General features: G+C 38.1%; 1 protein-coding gene across 3 annotated transcripts in view; it reads left to right on the forward strand.

The window, feature by feature from the left end:
- GALNT1 (polypeptide N-acetylgalactosaminyltransferase 1) overlaps nt 1-22,486 on the forward strand; it is a 131,043-nt gene that overhangs the window by 58,287 nt on the left and 50,270 nt on the right. For all 3 annotated transcript variants that reach the window (XM_037017478.2, XM_037017484.2, XM_073212913.1), the window contains one exon: nt 5,803-5,977. In XM_037017478.2, coding sequence (XP_036873373.1) covers nt 5,803-5,977 — 175 coding nt within the window. The remainder of the gene's footprint in view (nt 1-5,802; nt 5,978-22,486) is intronic.

Genomic DNA, 22,486 nt, shown 5'->3' on the forward strand with positions numbered 1-22,486 from the left:
AATACTGCTGTTCCTACTTTTTTCATCCTTTCACTAGTCTGTATATGTCTGGGTCTCAAAAGAGTCTCTTTTAGGCCATGTGTAGATGGGTAATGTTTCTTTTTCCATTGTGCCACTCTTTGTCTTTTGATTGGTGTATTCAGTCCATTTATATTTAAGGGTAATTATTGATAGGTATGTACTTATGCCATTTTATTAATTGTTTTATTTTTTTTATAGCTCCTGTCTGTTCCTTTCTTCTTCTCTTATATTCGTCTTTTGTTATTTGATGGTTTTCTTTAGTGTTGTGATTAGATTTCTCTTTAAATTTTTTTGTGTATCTATTGTAGGCTTCAGTTTTGTGGTTACCAAAGGTTGAAGGATAGGTGTCTGACTATATAACAGTCTATATTAAGTTGCTGACTGTTCTATTTCAAACACCACCTAAAGGTACTATTTTCTCCTGCTATTTCTTGCTCCACGATTTATGTATCAGATGTCATAACCTGTCCCTTGACTAATTTTGTGTATAGTTGATCTTGCTTTTGTTTTAATTTTGTACTTGCTTGTGAATTAATTCATCTACTACCTTTACTGTGTTTTTTTTCACTGGTGAAAGCTATTTAGCCTTAGGAACATTTCCATCTACAGCAGTCCCTTTTAAATATCCTGTAAGGCTGGCTTAGTGATGTTGAATTCCTTCAACTTTTGTTTATCTGGGAACTGTTTAATCCCTGCTTCAAATTTAAAAATAATGTTGCTGGTTAAAGGATTCTTGGTTGGAGATCCTTTTGTTTCAGTAGATTAAATATTTCATGCCCCTGCCTCATGGCCTGTAAAGTTTTTGCCAAGAAGTCTGCTGATAGCCTAATGGGGTTTTCTTTATAAGTATCTTCTTTCTCTGCCTACTTTCAGTACTCTCTCCTTATCCTTAATCCTTTTCTGTTTAATTATTATATGTCTTGATGTTGTCTTCCTGGGCTTCTTTTGTTAGGGGCTTTCTATGCTTCCATGACCTGTGTGTTTATTTCCTTCTCCAGACTGAGGAAGTTTTCAACAATTATTTCCTCAAAGATACTTTCTATCCCTTTGACTCTCTTCTTCTGGTATCCCTATTGTGAGAATATTGTTACATTTGGATTGGTCACAGGGCTCTCTTATCATTCTTTTATTCCTACAGATATTTTTTCTCTCTGTTCCTCAGCTTTGTTGTGTTCCTCTTCTCTGATTTCCATCTCATTGCCTGTCTCTCTATTTGCAGTAATCTACTATTCATTCCCTACATTGTATATTTTATTTCAGTTGCTGTTTTTTTCAGCTCCGAGTGCCTCTTTTTCAGCTCTTCTCTCTTTGTTGAAGTCCTCCCTGTGATCTTGAATATTTTTCTGTAAATCAGTGAGCATGTTTATGACCTTTACTTTGAAATCTTTATTAAGAAGATTGGTAATCTCCATTTCATTTAGCCCTTTTTCTGATGTGTTGTCCTGTAGTTTTGTTTGGAACATATTTCTCTGCCTCCTCATTTTATTAGGGTTTCTGTGTTTCTTCCTTTGTATTAGATGGCTCTGCTGTGCTTCCTGGCCTATAGAGTAACATCTTTATGAAGGAGGCTACCTATGGTGCCCAGAAACTCAAGACTCTTTACTCTCCGGTGCCTGGTTCTACTTTGTGGGAGCCTCATCGGTTTGTGTGCAATGGGCAGGACCACCTTTTTGTCTGTCTGTAATGCCAGCATTTTGCTTCAGCTGCCGTTGTGATCCGACCAGAAACCTGCCTTACAGCAATGGTGTAGCTTCAGGGTTAATGGAATAGGTGGGCCAATGTGCTGCTTTCGGACAGTGTGGGACCTGCTGCACCAGGCAGACACCCACTGGAGGGAGTTCTTGGGGATGGGTGCTGCAAGGCATCTCCCTTTTTGGGTTGAAACATGGTGTGGAAGCTGGAGAGTCTCCTTCTGCCTGCAAGGCAGCAAATCTGATGTTGCTGCTGGACCACGTGGGTTTGCTCACTGACAGTATGTGAAGGTAGGAGCCTCTGGGCTGTGTTGCCGAGGAGGACAGAGTGTCTGGGGCTCTTGAGAGTTTCCAACCTCTGGGCTAAGAGAGGTTGGTGAGGTATCAACTACCTGCCCTTTCTTCTGAGGAGAGAGCTCCATTCCACCCTCTCCCCTCTATCCCCCTCCAAATACACACACTGCTGGCAAGTCTTTCAAACTGCTGCCTCTGCTTTGGGTCTCAGGCCCAGCAGAACATGCTTCTCCTCCACAAGTGGCTGGAGTCTCAACCTCCCAGAATTTACAAGCTGTCCCTGGTGTTCAGCCCCGCTAAATACCAGAACCCAATTAATGTGGACTTTGTGCTTCTGGAGCAGATTCCAGGGCCAGGTGTGCAGCATTCCTGAGGTCCTGTGCCCTCCCCTCTGGTCCTCTTTCTCCCACCTGTGGTCTGGGGTGGGGTGTGTGCTTGGGTCCTGCTCAGTTGTGGCTCTGCCACTTTACCCTTTTCTGTGTAGTCTTCAATTATTCCCCAGGTGTAGGTGGTCTCTGTTCTGCAGTCTTCAGGTCATTTTAAGGTTTAGTTGTACTTGCTATATTTTCTTGTTTTATGTGTATTAGGGAGGTTCCACCTTTGCCTTCCTATACCGCCATCTTTTTCTCCTCTCTACCATCTTTTTTCTTTTTTTGAACAGTGCAAGAGTGGTGCTGAGAGGGCACCTCTCATATTTATTGATCAAATGGTTGTTAACAACAATAAAATTCTGTATAGGGGACTCAATACATAACCGTTAATCAACCCCAAGCCTAACTTTCAACAGTCTCCAATCTTCTGAAGCATAACGAACAAGTTCTTACATGGTAAACAATGCAAGGGCAGTCATATCGCAAAAACTTTCTGTTTTGATCACACATCATGAACTATAAACAATCAAGTCAGATATGATTATTCATTTGATTTTTATACTTGATTTATATGTGAATCCCACAATATCATACAAATAGTCCACAATATTATTTACCATCTTTTTTATTAGTTACTTTTAATACTGGAAGTGCCTTAGTAGTAAAAATATATTCATTATCCACATGCATTTTATCTCATCTTGTTTGCTGAAGAAAACTAGTTGCTAGTCAGTTTACTTCTTCAGGATGTTATATATCTCTGAGTGAGAGTCCTTTGGTGGATTCTGTAAATCATGCAGTAGCCATATAACTTGTTAATGGCAATTTTAAACGTGGCTGTAAAATCTCATGTGTACCAATAGACTAAAATATATAATGTGGGCACTATAAAAGATATTCAGATTATTAATAAGTACCACGTGCTCATATTAGCAAAATATTGCAGCAGCAGGATTGTATATATTATACAGTTTTGCCTGATTTCTTTAAGAACTCATGGCCAGGGTTTTATTTCATATGATGGGTAAGATTTTAACTTCCTGTTCATATAATCTCTTATGGTTAAGCAATCAAGTTTACTTAGTAGTTCTTATAGTAATAATTTCATGAGCCCTCCTTCATGTTTCCCCAATTTCCATGGAAAATTTCAAACATAAACAAAAATAAGGAAAATAGAAAATTAAATTCTTATGTATTTATCATCTGGTTTCAACAGTTATCAATCCAAGGCTAGTATTGTGGCACATGGATACACAGATAGCTCTTTTTTTTGTCCTCCCCCTTTCTCTTTTTGGTTGTTGCTGAAGAAGGGGAAATTAGGTTTTTCTCTTTTCCAGCTTCCCACAGTTGGCATTTATATCCCTTCAATTCATGTCCTTCTGGCCCTCTATTTCCTGCAAGTTGGCAGGTAGGTTCAGAGGCTTGATCAAATTTAGGACCCCACCCCCAGCAAAATTTTGTTATAGATGGCATTCTGTATAACTCAGTGCTCTTATTTTTAAAACTGAGTAGCGTGAAAACGTTAACATTTTAACTTTCCTTTAAAACATCATTTTATACTAAAATAGGGCACAGATAGCTGAAATATTTATAATTAGGGCCACTAGATGTCTCCCACCTACTCTCCATTGTAACTATGCCATGCACAAAAGTAATTGTTACCTTAAGGACTCTGCTGCTTTCTGTTGACCCCTTAACATCCTAACGCCCAAATCTGTTGATTGCTCTTTATTTTCAGAGAAAATTAAGTAAGTAGAATTGACTCTAAGCATTTTATAATTTATGATGTTTAAAGATTTAATAGCTTATGTGGATATTATACACATCTGCTTAAAGTTTTTAGTATACTTATTGAGAACTTTAAAAAAATCTATCAATCCTTACATTTAAAGACCTTAGTTACTTGGCAGACAGTAGGCAGGATTTGTTCTTTAGAGCTGTATTACATGAGCTTCCTGTAATTTTAAAGTTATGTACTAATATTTGAATGTCCCTCCTAAAATCACAGTTTATTCGGAGAATAGGGGAAAATTGCACATCACTTTTTAATTGATGGTTGTCTAAAATAGGTCTTTATATCCTAGACAGAGAATAATTTCATATTCTACAGTTCTGGTAGTGGTAGGAACACCGTGTGAAACAATCCTGCAGGTTAGCTTTACCAACTAGTTGTGTGCTATTCTTGGGCAACAAAGCCTGAAAGAGAGAAACACACATGTACTGCCTTGATGTCTGTGTGTTTCTGCAGAGACTTTCTGGAGATGCCTAAAATATAAACAAAAAAAGAATAAAATTTTCAGCTTTAAAAATAAACAAATAATGTATAAAGCAGATATTCTGTTCTTAACCTCACTCCATTCTCTACCCTCTTTAGATGAGAAATTGAGAACACCTTTCTCCAAATTTAATACATCCGAAACTTGTTTTTTTGGAACACTTTTTAACATCTCAGAAGCTTAATAAGGAATAAGATTTGGGAATTGCTGAACTGGAATATTGCTCTTTTATTGTTACCAAGAGATAACATTACCTTTGATTAGAATTATCTTTCATAATGCCCTATTGTGCATAATGCTTATTATAATGTCTATTATATTCATTTGTATGATTTCATTTTGATTTATTTTGAATAGCATTTCTACTCACATATCAATTCAGCATATAGTTATAAAACTGCTGTAAGACACTGCTAAACTCACAGAATGTGCACAAATGGATCAAACCGCAGCTAAAAGGAGATCATAATATGGTGGGGGGGACCATAAGGACAGGTTTAACAATCATATAATAAGAGATAGCAATTAATTATAGGTATGAGCCCCAAATGAAATGATGTGGTAGTCAGGAGTAGTTTACTAGAGAGGGATTCAGAAAACCTGCAGGCAAGAGAAGCCATTTTAGCTGATCCTTGAAAGACAAATAGGAGTGGGAAGGGAGAAGCCAAGGGAGGGGACCTGTGTGAGCAAAGGCAGCAAAGCAGGAAAACATGAGATGTAGGTGGAGGAGAGTAGTGAGTTACTATTTGACTAAAGGATGAAAGTACTGGGGGTGAGTGTGGAGGATCTAGCAGGTAGTTGGTTTGGAAATTAGGTTGAATTCCGTATCAAAGATATTAAGACTGTAAGAGACCCTTGGGGTAACACAGTGAAGGTTATGCTTTAAAGAGATTAAGTGGTAATGATGTTGAGATGTATAGCCACCAAGGCTTTGCAGTGATTTAGGTAAATGGTGCAGAGCGAGAAGGTGCTGAGGCAGAATATTGGTATGGCAGTGGAGGACAGGCAGCCCCTAGGAGATGTTACAGACTGGGAGAGGATGAGCTCAGAAATGGCTCTCATTGTTGACAACACAATTTAAACTCAAATGTTATTAAACAGAAACATGAATCAATTGCTATAAAATTAATGTTAGTTTTCTCTTCTTAGTTCTAGAGCCAGTACAAAAGCCTCATGAAGGTCCTGGAGAAATGGGGAAGCCAGTTGTCATTCCTAAAGAGGATCAAGATAAGATGAAAGAGATGTTTAAAATCAATCAGTTCAATTTAATGGCAAGTGAGATGATTGCACTCAACAGATCGTTACCAGATGTCAGGTTAGAGGGGTAAGTACTGAGTATGGTCCTGATAGTATTTAATTGGAATGAAAGAATGTTCTGAATTTACAATAAATTGCATGTCAGTGTTGACTGTTCTTAAAGGAATGTTACATTGCTGTTACTACTTAACCCACTTAAAAAATAATTAGATGCTAATAAAAATAATACCTCAAATTAGTATTGATCATTAGGACTATGTATTTTGGGCTTTAGAAAAAAGTTGTTTACTTTAATAGATTAGTAGAGAATTTTAAGGTTCATTATTACCAAAACTTTTAAAAAAGATTCTTTTAGGTTTAACTTAGTACAGTAATCAGAACTGTACATATTACTTATTTTTACATGTAATACGTAATCATCATCCAAATCAAGATATATGTGTTATGTGAATTTACCGTAATTTATTTACACAATGACGGACATTTGCATTGTTTACACTTTTTGACTATTAGGAATACAGCTGTTATGACATTCTTGTGCATGTCTTTTGGAGGACTTAGTTCTCACTTGTACTGATGAAAAGGAGTAGGGTATACATTTATATAGTGTTAGCACATGCTGCCAAGTACTTTTGCAAGAGGATTGTACTAGTTTACACTCCTACCAGCAATATAAGAGGCTCAGTTGCTTCATATGAAGAAGCTTAGAAGGCAGTGAAAAAATATGGTAGAAGATGAAAACCCAAAGAAGTGAGCCTGAAATTTGGAGGCCACTTTTTACCTAGAGGCATCTGCTGATCCCACAAGGTGTATACTGAGAAACTAAATAGTGATTTTTACAGCCTTTGGGGCGAGAGCATAACAACCTGGAGTTCAGAGCCTATTGTGTCTGTGCATATGTGCATGTGTGTTGGGAGAAGGTTCTTATAACTCCTTCCTGCATGCTTTAGTTATAGGCTTCTAGAAATAATGATGAAATTAAAGTACATTAGCTCTTGCACAGCCCAACTTCAAACCATCTCAATCAGTGAAAACTGAATTAAGATGATTAGGGTTTAGTACCTCTGGATCCCCCTAAAATCAAATGTAAATTGTCTCTGAAGGAAGTTCTTAGGCCTCAAATTTTTTAATGGTATTTCATACACAATATCTGGCTTACACTCAAAAAATAACAGACACATGAGGAACCAAGGCAACATGAAGGAAAACAAAACAATGGGCAATGGAAATAGACCCGGAAACATTCTGAATAATGGAATTATCAAATAGACTTTAAAATGATTGTGTATTATCAATGTTTTCAAGGGATTAAAAACAAAATTGAGAATTTCAGCAGAGAACTGGAATCTATTAGAAAATAACCAAATGGAAATTCTAGAAATAGGAAAATATAGTAATAAAACTTATAAACCTAATGAGTAGGATTAGATTAGACATAACTAAGCTAATGAGTGAACTGAATTACGGATCAGAAGTAAATATCCAGAATGAAGCATGGAGAGTTGGTAGGAAAATAAGGAACAGATAGTAAGAGATATAAGAGATGCAATAAGAAGTCTAAAGTTGTTGACAAATTGTAGTCACAAAGTGAGAGAATAGAGTAGGAGCAGTATTTGGAAGTATAACAGTTAAGAATTTCCAAAACTGATGAAAGACATTAAGGCACAGAATCACTAAGTTTGATGAACCTCAAGCAGAACACCTGCCTTGTTATACCTGGGCATATCATAACAAAGCCATTGCAGGTCAAAGCTAGAAAAAATAATTGTAAAAACAACCAGAGGGGGAAAAAGAGATTAGTTTCAAAGATGCAACAGTAAGTTTGACAGCTGACTTCTCAAGAGAGAGAAAAAATAAGGAAGTCAAAAGACAATAACATGATATCTTTTAAAAGCTGAGATAACTGAAAGCTTAAAATTCTAGTCAGCAAAAGATACTTCAACAATAAAAAACTGAGATAATCCATTACCTGTACTAAAAAAATACTAAAACGTGTTCTCTAGGCACAAAGAAAATAATCCCACTGGAATGGTCAAATATAGAAATGAAGGTAGAGCAATAGAAGTGGTGAATATGTAGATAAATTAATGTCAACTATGTGAAACAATAATATCTATAAAATTAAAATATAGAACAAATATTCTTTGGGTGGGAGATAAGTGGAGTTAAGCATTTGTAAGCTTTTTCTTTTTTTTTAGGAAAGCAAGGTACAGGCTTTTATTTAGAAATCAAGTGAGAGGAAAGAGCTCCTGGCATGACAAGAGAGCCCCTGTAAGCTTTTTCTTTTTTTTGCATTGTCAAAAAGTGGGTAAAAATACCAATTAGTATGAGACTTTAATAAATCAAGGATGTATGGTGCAGTCATTAAGGTAACCACCAAAGAAGGTGAATATCAGTAGAGTAAGGAAAGTGGAATTTAAAATACATAAAGTCAGAAGAAGGAGAGAAAAAAGAGAAAAAGACAAATATTTCTAATTGTGTAAGATGGTAGATTTAAACTCAAATATATCAGTAATTAAATGGATTACAAGTTTTGCTTAAAAGACTAAGATTGTTCGATTGGATAAGAAAAAATGATAATTATGCACTGTTATAAGAGACAAATACAAAAAAAAATAAGGCTATAGGAACACTTAAGGTAAAGAATAGAACAGAGTATACCTACCTGCAGTACCATCAAGTAAAGTAGACTTGAAGGCAAAAAAAACATGAAGTGCATTGAAGAAGAAAATATTTTATCCTAATTAACAATGCAAATACTGTGTATCAAAATTTGTGAGATGCACCTAATTCCAGACTTAGATGTAAATATTATAGATGCATATAATTTTTTAAAAGAAGATAGAAAATAAATGAACTATCTTAAGAAATTGGGGAAAAAACAGCAAATTAAACTCAAAACAAATGGAAGAAGTGGAAACTTAGCAAAGCCAAAAAGTTAGTTTATTGAAAAAACTAATAAAATCGACCAATCAAGAAAATAATAGTGATAAATAATCCATATAAGGTTATGAAAAATTGACATCACTGTGGATCCAGACCTTAAAAGATAATATATTACAAAGAGCATAAATTAATATACAAACATAGAGTATAGAGGGTCAACAAAGCCACAGGTTATTTGAAAAAGTTATCAAAATCAAAAAAATCATTTTCCTACATAACAAATATTAGGAATGAAGAAGAGAGGACATGACTACACATCATGCAGACATTGAAAAGATTTTAAGTGGGTGTTATAAATATTATCCCAACTTACTTAAAAATTTAGATGAAATTGCTAATTCTTAGAAAAATATTATTTAGTAAAACTGACAGAAAAAACAGGAAAATATAAAGAACTGTAATTATTAATGATTTTAAACTTTTACAAACAGACACACATTATCACAAATTTTCAAACATAGATTTCATTGCCAGTGAATTGTATCAAACATGTAAGGAAAAAATAATGCCAATTTAAAACTGTTTAGATTTTAGAAAAATAAAGAACATATCAAACTCGTTTCATGAGGTCAGCATGATCTTGATATGAAAACATTACAAGAAAGAAATACTACAGGCCAATCTCGTTGATAAACATAGATGCAGAATTCTAATAAGATGTTAGTCAGCTAAATCCAGCAATAGTAAAACTAATAATACATTGAAACCAAACTGGTTTATTCCACACATGCAAGGTTGGTTTCATATTTGAAAATCATCATTTGGAGTCACCATATTAATAGGAAGAAAGGAGATAAACTATGCCATTTCAGTAAAAGATTCGATGAAAATTTGTCATTGAATAAAAACCCTTAGGAAACTAGGAAAAAAGGGAACCTCTTTAATTTGGTAAAGGGTATCTTCCAAAAACAAAACAAAGCCTTACAGCAAATATCCATATTTAACAGTAATTTTGAAAGCTTTCCCTTTGAGATCTGGAACATGACATAGGTGCCCATTATCACTGCTTCTATTCAGTGTCATACTGGAGGTCTTGGCCGGAGTAAGGAGGCAAGCAAGAGAAATAATAGCTTAATAATTACAAAGGAAGATTTAAAATTTGTTATTTGCAGTTGACATGCTTGTGTATAATGACATGATTGTGTATGTGATAAAAGATTAGAATCAGTCAGTATTTAGCCAGGCTGATGGTTTTGAAGTCAGTACTTATAAGGAAAATTAATTGTATTTCTATGTCAGTTTTCTAACAAAGTTAGAAAATAAAAAAAAAATTTTTAAAGCACAGTATAATCAGAAAATATCAAATATGGGAAGCTCTCTTCACAGAAAATTCTAAAATATGATGGAGCAAAATTAAAGACCTATATAGATGGAGAAATGCTCCATGTTTATGGGTGGACTATTTAATATTATAAAAATGTTGGTTTCTCCAAACTGACATACAAATTCAGTACATTCCCACCACATTTGTGTATGTATGTGTTATTAGGCAAATTGATTCTCAAATGTAACTGAAATGCAAAGTACCTAGAAGAACCAGACATTTTTGTAGAAGTGTAAGTTTGGAGGATTTGCAATAACATTTATCAAGATTTCTCAGAAAACTGTAGTAATTAAGAGAGTGTGATATTCAACAAGGATGGACAAACAGATCTGTGAAACAGAGAGTTTATTACCAGTTCCATATACTTGAACACTTGGTTTCAGACAAAGGTGACACTGCACAATAGTAGAAGGATGATCTTTTCAAGAAAAAAGTTAACTGTTCTGGGTCAGCCTGGTAATGTAACAACAGAACTGAAATTGTACCTCTATTTCTTACCATATAGAAATATCAGTTGTATATATATTACAGATATAAATTTGAAGACAAAGCAATAAATCTGGAAGATATGTAGAATATTTTTAAGATGTTGAGGTAGGGAAAGATTTCTTAAACAGGACACAAGCACCAAAAATGCAGGAAAAGTTTGATAAATTGGACTACATTAAAGACTTCTTGTTCATTTAAAAAAAAGTGAAAAGAAAAATACATTGAAAAGGGAAGTCATCTGAAGAGATTTATGACACTCAACAACAGCAAACTGCTCACATACAGAATATATGAAGAACTCCTGCACATCAATAAGAAAAAGATGGACAGTCCAATAGAAAAATGGGTAAGAGACTTGAACATGACAGAAATGAACATGACAAGATGCTCAACCTTATTAGTAAAAAACACAAAAGCACAATGAAGTACCACTTCATACTCTCAAACACTGCTGGTGGGAGTGTAAATTGTTACACTCACATTGAAAAATTCAGTATCTACTAAAACGAACATTAATATACTTGACACGGCTGGTCCACTTCTAGGTATATCTGACAGAAATTCACATATGCATCAGGAAGCAAAGACAACTGTGTTTATAGCAGTACCGTTTGTATAGGCCTCTAAATTAAAAACAGTCTGAGTGTTTTTTTTATCAATGATGAAATGTGGTATATTCATACAATGGAATACTATACAGCATGGAAATGAACAAAAGTTACATGCCACAACATGGATGAATCTCATGCATTATACTAAGCAAAAGAGTCGCACAACATTATATACAGACTAATGTTTCTGGGAAGATAAAAAACAGGCAAAACAAAACAATGATGTTAAGTGTTGGGGTAGTGATTGGTCACCTTTGGGGAGGAAAGAAAAGGTAACGGTCGTGCAAGGTGGACTTGGGAGGTGCTGGCAGCATTCTGTTTCTTCATGTATGTTGTGGTTATATGGACATTTGCTCTGTAATAGTTCATTCAGCTCTAAATTTATGTTTTGTACACTGTCATACTTCAAATAAAATCAGCTTGAAAAAAGTGTGGGAAAAACAGTGGGAGAGGAAGCAATGTGGCAGTGCTTTTGAGGTGTTGGCAAAGGGAGAGAGATGGGGGTGTTAACTGTGGAGATCATGAAATCTTCCTTTTTTTTTTTTGAGAGGGCATCTCATATTTATTGATCAAACAGTTGTTAACAACAATAAAATTCAGTATAGGGGGGTCAATGCTCAATGTACAATCATTAATCCATCTCAAGACTAATTCTCGTCAGTCTCCAATCTTCTGAAGCATAACGAACAAGTTCTTACATGGTGAACGAATTCTTACATAGTGAATAAATTCTTACATGGTGAACAGTACAAGGGCATTCATCACAGAAACTTTCGGTTTTGATCACGCATTATGACCTATAAACAATCAGGTCAAATATGAATATTCGTTTGATTTTTGTACATTTCTCCCTTTATTATTATTATTATTATTATTTTTTTTTTAAATAAAATGCTGAAGTGGTAGGTAGATGCAAGATAAAGGTAGAAAACATAGTTTAGTGCTGTAAGAGGGCAAATGTAGATGATCAGATGATCAGGTGTGTGCCTATGGACTAAGTATTAATCCAGGCTAGACAAGGGCAGCAAGACATCCACGGATGCAGAAGATTTCTCTCAAAGCAGGGGGGGTGAGGTTCTGAGCCTCACCTCTGTTGATCCCCAAATTCTCACCTGATGGCCCCCCTGCGACTGTGCCTGTCTTAGGTTGTTCTGCCCTTGAGGAATCTTACCCATCTCTGGCTAACCAGTCATCTTCTGGGGCCATACAGGGAAATGTAAAGTTGGTAAGTGAGAGAGAAGCCATATTGTTTGAAAAGGTTAGCTTTTTACTTTTTTGCAGATTTATGCCCTGTGGCTTCTATGCCCAGCACTTGTCTCGAGGTATCTTTACCACCTGGAGGAATTATGATACTCGGTAAATTCGATATGAGGCACGAATTCTATTTAAGGGTTGTAATTAGGAAGGAAGAAGAAAAGCTATAGATGTAGCATATGGAAGGAAACATGGGAGGATTGATTATTTCTTTGACATATCTTCTTGTAGAGTACCTTAAGTATGTATAGGTTTTAAACTACTAACTAATTTGCACACACATATTAACATAATAGGAATACGGTGACATAAACAAAGCAAATCTATAATTACCATCCATCTCCAGTGAAGCCAAGAAAACCATTTAGGCACCCTAGGCATTTGTGAAAATTTATCTATGATATGATGGATATTGTCCAACTGTACTTGAACAATCAGACAAATTAAAGCAGCCCATTTCTGGGATCTGTTCATATCCCATATGTTCTTTTTAACCGTAGATAGTCTATAGTCATGAGATTTTGGAGTGCTACAGCTTGCACCCCTCCCAACTCCTGGTTGAGTTCCAACAGTACAGATCCGGTCAAATTCATTGTCTCACTGTATGCACATGCCAGCCTAGACATCTTCCTCCTCATTCCTATGGCAAGTCCAGTAGACGGTGGGCTGGATGCAGCCACAACCGCAGCATCATCCAGATCCCTGTGGAGGCTTTTTGATGATCATTCCCCGGCACAAGTCCTCCAGAGAGTGCTGATGCCGGAAGCTCCTCCTCATATTGTATCTTAGTTCATTTTCTGGGTATCCAAGCTAGGCCTTGATCTTCTGCATAGAAACAAACAGACCCTTTGCCCACACTTTGACATGCCTTCTATACCACTGTGCAGAACTCATTGGAGGTCAGCACACGGTAACTGCTTTTTTTTTTTTTTATTAAGAGAAAGGAATATTATCAGAAAAGAGTACTTCCATAGCTGATCATCTGACACCCTTTAAGTGATCAACATTAACGATATTTAAAGCATGCGTTGATCTTTGATTTACCAATAGCTTTAGCCTATCAAGGAGTAATCCCCCTTTTCTTTCTTTCTTTCTTTTTTTTTTTTTAATTTTTAATCTACACTTACATGAAGAATACTCTGTTTACTATGCTCTCCCCTATATCAGGTCCCCCCTAACAACCACCTTACGGTTATTGTCCATCAGCTTAGCAAAATGTTGTAGAGTCACTACTTGTCCTCTCTGTGTTGTGAAGCCCACCCTCCCCTTTCTCCCTCCCCCCCATGCATGCTAATCTTAATACCCCCCTTTTTCTTCCCCCCCCTTATCCCTCCCTGCCCACCCATCCTCCCCAGTTCCTTTCCCTTTGGTACCTGTTAGTCCATTTTTGGGTTCTGTAATTCCGCTGCTGTTTTGTTCCTTCAGTTTTTCCTTTGTTCCTATACTCCTCAGATGAGTGAAATCATTTGGTGTTTCTCTTTCTCCGCATGGCTTATTTCACTGAGCATAATACTCTCCAGCTCCATCCATGTTGCTGCAAATGGTTGGATTTTTCCACTTCTTATGGCTGAGTAGTATTCCATTGTGTATATGTACCACATCTTCTTTATCCATTCATCTACCGATGGACATTTAGGTTGCTTCCAATTCTTGGCTATTGTAAATAGTGCTGCGATAAACATAGGGATGCATCTGTCTTTCTCAAACTTGATTGCTGCGTTCTTAGGGTAAATTCCTAGGAGTGGAGTTCCTGGGTCAAATGGTAGGTCTGTTTTGAGCATTTTGATGCACCTCCATACAGCTTTCCACAATGGTAGAACTAATTTACATTCCCACCAGCAGTGTAGGAGGGTTCCCCTTTCTCCACAGCCTCGCCAACATTTGTTGTTGTTTGTCTTTTGGATGGCAGCTATCCTTACTGGTGTGAGGTGATACCTCATTGTAGTTTTAATTTGCATTTCTCTGATAATTAGTGATGTGGAGCATCTTTTCATGTGTCTGTTGGCCATCTGTATTTCTTTTTTAGAGAACTGTCTGTTCAGTTCCTCTGCCCATTTTTTAATTGGGTTATTTGTTTTTTGTTTGTTGAGGTGTGTGAGCTCTTTATATATTCTGGACGTCAAGCCTTTATCGGATCTGTCTTTTTCAAATATATTCTCCCATACTGTAGGGTTCCTTTTTGTTCTATTGATGGTGTCTTTCGCTGTACAGAAGCTTTTCAGCTTAATGTAGCCCCACTTGCTCATTTTTGCTGTTGCTTTCCTTGCCCGGGGACATATATTCAAGAAGAGGTCACTCATGTTTATGTCTAAGAGGTTTTTGCCTATGTTTTTTTCCAAGAGTTTAATGGTTTCATGACTTACATTCAGGTCTTTGATCCATTTTGAGTTTACTTTTGTATATGGCGGTAGACAATGGTCCAGTTTCATTCTCCTACATGTAGCTGTCCAGTTTTGCCAGCACCATCTGTTGAAGAGACTATCATTTTGCCATTGCATGTCCATGGCTCCTTCATCAAATATTAATTGACCATATATGTTTGGGTTAATTTCTGGAGTCTCTAATCTGTTCCACTGGTCTGTAGCTCTGTTCTTGTGCCAGTACCAAATTGTCTTGATTACTATGGCTTTGTAGTAGAGCTTGAAGTTGGGGAGTGAGATCCCCCCTACTTTATTCTTCTTTTTCAGGATTGCTTTGGCTATTCGGGGTCTTTGGTGTTTCCATATGAATTTTTGAATTATTTGTTCCAGTTCATTGAAGAATGTTGCTGGTAATTTGAGAGGGATGGCATCAAATCTGTATATTGCTTTGGGCAGGATGGCCATTTTGACGATATTAATTCTTCCTAGCCATGAGCATGGGATGAGTTTCCATTTATTAGTGTCCCCTTTAATTTCTCTTAAGAGTGACTTGTAGTTTTCAGAGTATAAGTCTTTCACTTCTTTGGTTAGGTTTATTCCTAGATATTTTATTCTTTTTGATGCAATGGTGAATGGAATTGTTTTCCTGATTTCTCTTCCTATTGATTCATTGTTAGTGTATAGGAAAGCTACAGATTTCTGTGTGTTAATTTTGTATCCTGCAACTTTGCTGTATTCTGATATCAGTTCTAGTAGTTTTGGAGTGGAGTCTTTAGGGTTTTTTATGTATAGTATCATATCATCTGCAAATAGTGACAGTTTAACTTCTTCTTTACCAATCTGGATTCCTTGTATTTCTTTGTTTCGTCTGATTGCCGTGGCTAGGACCTCCAGTACTATGTTAAATAACAGTGGGGAGAGTGGGCATCCCTGTCTGGTTCCCGATCTCAGAGGAAATGCTTTCAGCTTCTCGCTGTTCAGTATAATGCTGGCTGTGGGTTTATCATATATGGCCTTTATTATGTTGAGGTACTTGCCTTCTATTCCCATTTTGCTGAGAGTTTTTATCATGAATGGATGTTGAATTTTGTCAAATGCTTTTTCAGCATCTATGGAGATGATCATGTGGTTTTTGTCTTTCTTTTTGTTGATGTGGTGGATGATGTTGATGGATTTTTGAATGTTGTACCATCCTTGCATCCCTGGGATGAACCCCACTTGGTCATGGTGTATGATCCTTTTGATATACTGTTGAATTCTGTTTGCTAATATTTTATTGAGTATTTTTGCATCTACATTCATGTGGGATATTGGTCTGTAATTTTCTTTTTTGGTGGGGTCTTTGCCTGGTTTTGGTATTAGGGTGATGTTGGCTTCATAGAATGAGTTTGGGAGTATTCCCTCTTCTTCTATTTTGTGGAACACTTTATGGAGAATGGGTATTATGTCTTCTCTGTGTGTCTGATAAAATTCCGAGGTAAATCCGTCCGGCCCCGGGGTTTTGTTCTTCGGTAGTTTTTTGATTAGTGTTTCAATTTCTTTGCTCATAATTGGTTTGTTTAACTTTTGTGTTTCTTCCTTGGTCAGTCTTGGGAGGTTGTATTTTTCTAGGAAGTTGTTCATTTCTTCTAGGTTTTCCAGCTTGTTGGCATATAGGTTTTCATAGTAGTCTTTAATAATTCTTTGTATTTCTGTGGAGTCTGTCGTGATTTTTCCATTCTCATTTCTGATTATGTTGATTTGTGTTGATTCTCTGTTTCTCTTAATAAGTTTGGCTAGAGGCTTATCTATTTTGTTTATTTTCTTAAAGAACCAGCTCTTGGTTTTGTTGATTTTTGCTACTGTTTTATTCTTCTCAATTTTGTTTATTTCTTCTCTGATCTTTATTATGTCCCTCCTTCTGCTGACTTTAGGCCTCATTTGTTCTTCTTTTTCCAGTTTAGATAATTGTGATGTTAGACTATTCATTTGGGATTGTTCTTCCTTCTTCAAGTGTGCCTGGATTGCTATATACTTTCCTCTTAAGACTGCTTTCGCTGCGTCCCACAGAAGTTGGGGCTTAGTGTTGTTGTTGTCATTTGTTTCTATATATTCCTTGATCTCTATTTTGATTTGTTCATTGATCCATTGATTATTTAGTAGCATGTTGTTAAGCCTCCATGTGTTTGTGAGCCTTTTTGTTTTCTTTGTAGAATTTATTTCTACTTTTATACCTTTGTGGTCTGAAAAATTGGTTGGTAGAATTTCAATATTTTGGAATTTACTGAGGCTCTTTTTGTGAGCTAGTATGTGGTCTATTCTGGAGAATGTTCCATGTGCACTTGAGAAGAATATATATCCTGTTGCTTTTGAATGTAGAGTTCTATGGATGTCTATTAGGTCCATCTGTTCTAGTGTGTTGTTCAGTGCCTGTGGGTCCTTACTTATTTTCTGCCCGGTGGATCTATCCTTTGGGGTGATTGGTGTGTTGAAGTCTCCTACAATGAATGCATTGCAGTCTATTTCCCTCTTTAGTTCTGTTAGTATTTGCTTCACATATGCTGGTGCTCCTGTATTGGGTGCATATATATGTAGAATGATTATATCCTCTTGTTGGACTGAGCCCTTTATCATTATGTAGTATCCTTCTTTATCTCTTGTTACTTTCTTTGTTTTGAAGTCTATTTTGTCTGATATTAGTACTACAACCCCTGCTTTCTTCTCATTGTTGTTTGCCTGAAATATGTTTTTCCATCCCTTGACTTTTAGTCTATGCTTATCTTTGGGTTTAAGGTGAGTTTCTTGTAAGCAGCATATAGATGGGTCTTGCTTTTTTATCCATTCTATTACTCTATGTCTTTTGATTGGTGCATTAATTCCATTTACATTTAGGGTGACTATTGAGAGATATGTACTTATTGCCGTTGCAGGCTTTAGATTCGTGTTTACCAAAGGTTCAAGGTTAGCTTTAGTATCTTACTGCCTAACTTAGTTTGCTTATTGAGCTGTTATATACACTGTCTGGAGATTCTTTTCTTCTCTCCCTTCTTATTCCTCCTCCTCCATTCTTCATATGTTGTGTGTTTTGTTCTGTGCTCTTTTTAGGGGTGCTCCCATCTAGAGCAGTCCCTGTAGGATGCCCTGTAGAGGTGGTTTGTGGGAAGCAAATTCCCTCAGCTTTTGCTTGTCTGGGAATTGTTTAATCCCGCCATCATATTTAAATGATAGTCGTGCTGGATACAGTATCCTTGGTTCAAGGCCCTTCTGTTTCATTGCATTAAGTATATCATGCCATTCTCTTCTGGCCTGTAGGGTTTCTGTCCAGAAGTCGGATGTTAGCTTGATGGGTTTTCCTTTATAGGTGACCTTTTTCTCTCTAGCTGCCTTTAAAACTCTTTCCTTGTCCTTGATCCTCGCCATTTTAATTACTATGTGTCTTGGTGTTGTCTTCCTTGGATCCTTTCTGTTGGGGGTTCTGTGTAATTCCATGGTCTGTTCGATTATTTCCTCCCCCAGTTTGGGGAAGTTTTCAGCAATTATTTCTTCAAAGAGACTTTCAATCCCTTTTCCTCTTTCTTCTTCTTCTTCTGGTATTCCTATAATACGAATATTATTCCTTTTGGCTTGGTCACATAGTTCTCTTAGTGTTGTTTCATTCCTGGAGATCCTTTTATCTCTCTCTATGTCAGCTTCTATACGTTCCTGTTCTCTGGCTTCTATTCCTTCAATGGCCTCTTGTATCTTATCCATTCTGCTTATAATTCCTTCCAGGGATTGTTTCACTTTTGTGATCTCCTTCCTGACATCTGTGATCTCCCTCCGGACTTCATTCCATTGCTCTTGCATTTTTCTCTGCATCTCATCCCATTGCTCTTACATTTTTCTCTGCATGTCTGTCAGCATGTTCATGATTTTTATTTTGAATTCCTTTTCAGGAGGACTGGTTAGGTCTGTCTCCTTCTCAGGTGTTGTCTCTGTGATCTTTATCTGCCTGTAGTTTTGTCTTTTCATGGTGATAGAGATAGTTTGCAGAGCTGTTACAAGTGACCGCTGGAAGAGCTTCCATTCTTGTTGGTTTGTGGCCTTCCTCTCCTGGAAGAATAGCGACCTCTATTGGCTTGGGCTGGGCAGCTGTGTGCAGACAGGGCTTCTGCTTCCTGCCGGGTTGCTATGGGGTTTATCTCCGCTGTTGCTGTGGGCGTGTCCTGGCTGGGGCTGCTCCTCCACAATGGTGGAGCCCCGTTGGAGGGGGAGCGGCCGAGAGGCTATTTATCTCCGTAAGGGGCCTCTGTGCTCCCTGCTGCCTAGGGGGTTTGAGTGCCCAGAGATCCCCAGATTCCCTGCCTCTGGTCTAAGTGACCTGTCCTGCCCCTTTAAGACTTCCAAAAAGCACTCTCCAAACCAAAACAACAGCAGCAACGAGAGAGGGAACAGAAAAAAGGAAAAAGGAAAAAACCGCGATTTTTTTTTTAGTCCTCTGGCGCCGGTCTCAGGCACCCGCTCACTGGTCCTGCTGCCCTGCCTCCCTAGTACCAGGGTCCCTGTCCCTTCAAGGCTTCCAAAATCACCCGCGCACTGGTCCCGCAGGGAAAAACGCGCGATATTCTTTGTCCTCAGGCGCCGGTCCCAGGCACCCGCTCAACAATCCCGCCGCCCTGCCTCCCTAGCACCGGGGTCCCTGTCCCTTTAAGGGTTCCAAAAAGCACTCACCAAAAAGAGAAAAAAAAAGGGGGAAAACGCGCGATTTCCTCCGTCCTCAAGTGCCGGTCTCAGGCACCCGCCCACCGGTCCCGCAGGGAAAAACGCGGGATATTCTTTGTCCTCAGGTGCCGGTGCCAGGCACCCGCTCACCAGTCCCGCCGCCCTGCCTCCCTAGCACCGGGGTCCCTGTCCCTTTAAGGCGTCCAAAAAGCACTCCCCCCCCAAAAAAAAAAAACCTCTTCAGTTTCTTTCCACCCGCCAGGAGCCGGGGGCAAGGGCGCTCAGTTCCCGCCGGGCTTGGGCTTGTATCTTACCCCCTTCGCAAGGCGCTGGGTTCTTGCAGGTGTGGATGTGGTCTGGATGTTGTCCTGTGTCCTGTGGTCTCTATTTTAGGAAGATTTTTCTTTGTTATATTTTCATAGCTCTATGTGTTTTGGGGAAGAGATTTCCACTGCTCTACTCACGCCGCCATCTTGGCTCCACCCTTGTAAGTTTATTTTTTAAAGCTGCATCATGGGTGCATTTAAGGCAATTCATGGTATTTTTTTTTTAACCCAGAGTTCAGTCTCTTTATTAACTTATTTTCCTCTGATTTTGATGTTTATGCCTCTTTTAGTCTTTTTAACATTTTCCTGGTTGTCTTTTCTTTTTCTTGTATTTCTTTACTTTTAGCCTTTTGTATGATGTTTAGGTGTATCTCTACTAAATGGCTGTATTTTATATTTTTAATTCACTCTTATAATCTTTGTTTTTAATAGGTGAGTTTGATATATATACATTTATTGTAACTGTTGATATATTTGGACTCCTTTGAGGTTGAACTGTGTGAAATTGATATTCAACCATTTGACTTATGAAAATGTTTCATAAAGTTCAATCTAATAAATCCTGTTTACCATCTTTTTTCCTTCATTTTTCCCCTCCTTTTCCGCCTTGTTGATATAATTTTAGTTGATAAAACTTTTAGTAGTATTTTCCTCTCAGTTAGGAAGCTGCACATTTTGTTTTAATTTCTTTAGTACTTTTGAACTGAGTTTTCATATTCTTCAGTTATAGGACATTTCTGTCTGTCACCTCAGATTGCCCTGTTGCTGTTCCTCCAATCTGTTGTTCTGGAATTACTTGTATGCACATACTAGAGCTTCTCAATCTGTACTTTTACCTTTTCTCCCTTTGTCCTGTTTTTAATTGTATCTAGATGAATTTCTCATTATTATCTAGATAGTGGCAAAGTCCAGGTCTGGCTCTGCCAGATACTGCCATGTAGCTTTGGACAAGTTACTTGACCTTTCTGCACTGCAGGATCCTTATCTGTACAGTAAGGAAAATAACAGGTTGATGCAAGGCTTTGTGGTACTTTGAATACTTTCTGGCACCTAGGATGTGGAGAAGTCCTCTGTTTAGGGTATGAGCTCAAGGTCCCTGTGCAATTCTCAGGAAAAGGCCACTGCAAGCATTCTTTTCCATCCTCTTTTTTACTAGTCTGGCTTCTGAATGTATTGAGAATGAATGTTAAGTGAGAAATATCAGATTAATATTTATTCCTACACTAAGCTGGACATAGCTGACCTGCAGGTGCTTTTCAGACAATTCCCAAAGGAGGAAGGATAAGTAATGTGGACAGCCCCTGTAGAGGACAGCAGTCACCCCTTTTTCCAAATCCAGAAAAGCCTTGCTTGTTCTGAATCATGGGCTTGACTGGTGGTATAGCTGGCAGTGTCCAGTCATCCTGTGTCCGCCAAGAACTTTTACTGCCTTGGAGGGTCTCCAAGACATGCTTCCTGAAGGAAACTGGAGGAAAGAATAACATTGTTCCAGTGTCAAGAGTTAAGTGGAAGTAACAATCAACTAATGACTTATGTAATGTGTGATCATAGGGAAAGGGGTTTAGGACAAATTCCTAGTCACCTAATATGGCAATTCCATCCTGTATAATTAATTAGATGTTTAAAATACAATAATAATATGATTTGAGTGTTTTTCATGGACCAGGCATTGTACACATTATCATATTTAAGCAGACGAGCAAAATAGTGGTAGGATGCTCGGTTTACAGAAGCAGAAACTCAAATTAAGGGGGATAAAATGATGTATGCAAAGTATGGTGGGGAGAGAGTGAAGGTTCCTATGGGCAGGATTCTCACCTGGCTCTGGTCCACTTGCTCACTACACAGGTGTGGGCAATACATTATTAACTCTATATAAAGAGCTCTACCCAGTGTTCTGGGCTGCTGCAAGGCTTCAGTAGAGCAGAGGCTGGAGTGGTGGCAGCGCCGAGGACAGAGACTGAGATGGCTGTGGGGGCAGAGAGGCCCAGAGGCAGAGGCCGGATTACTGCTTACAGACTTACTCTGAGGTGGATGGGATTTTAGTGATTGACCTGCCACTGTGGGAATAAAGTTGGTTATAAACCCTTTCACCCCAAGAACATTCCACTGTTATTTTTTGGTCTCACTGAATTCATAGTGAACTTGTGTGGGGCTGAAACCCATTGGCAAGACATGGTTAATAGGCGACTGTTTTGCCAATGGGTTTCAGCCCTGGGCAAGTTTGCTATGGATTCAATGTGACCAAAGAAATTGACAGCAAAACGTTCTTTGGGGCGAAAGGGTTTATTACCCAGCTTGTTCTCCCGGCGGTAGGTCAAGCACTAGCATCTCTGCCTCTGTGCCCCTCTGTCTGCACAGCCATCCTCTGGGTCCCTCTGTCCACACAGCCATCCTCTGGGCCTCTCTGCACAGTTGTCCCGCACAGCCGTCCTCTGGGCCTCTGTCCTCGGCGCTGCCACCATTCCAGTCTCTGCTCTGCTCTCCTGCAGCCTTGCAGCCATGTCACCCTGTCGCATCCAGAGGACTGGGCGGAACTCTTTTATATAGAGTCAACAGTCATTTATTGCCCACAGGTGTGCAGTG

The sequence above is a fragment of the Manis javanica genome, chromosome 9 (genome assembly GCF_040802235.1).
Source record: "Manis javanica isolate MJ-LG chromosome 9, MJ_LKY, whole genome shotgun sequence".
Taxonomy (NCBI): Eukaryota; Metazoa; Chordata; class Mammalia; order Pholidota; family Manidae; genus Manis; species Manis javanica.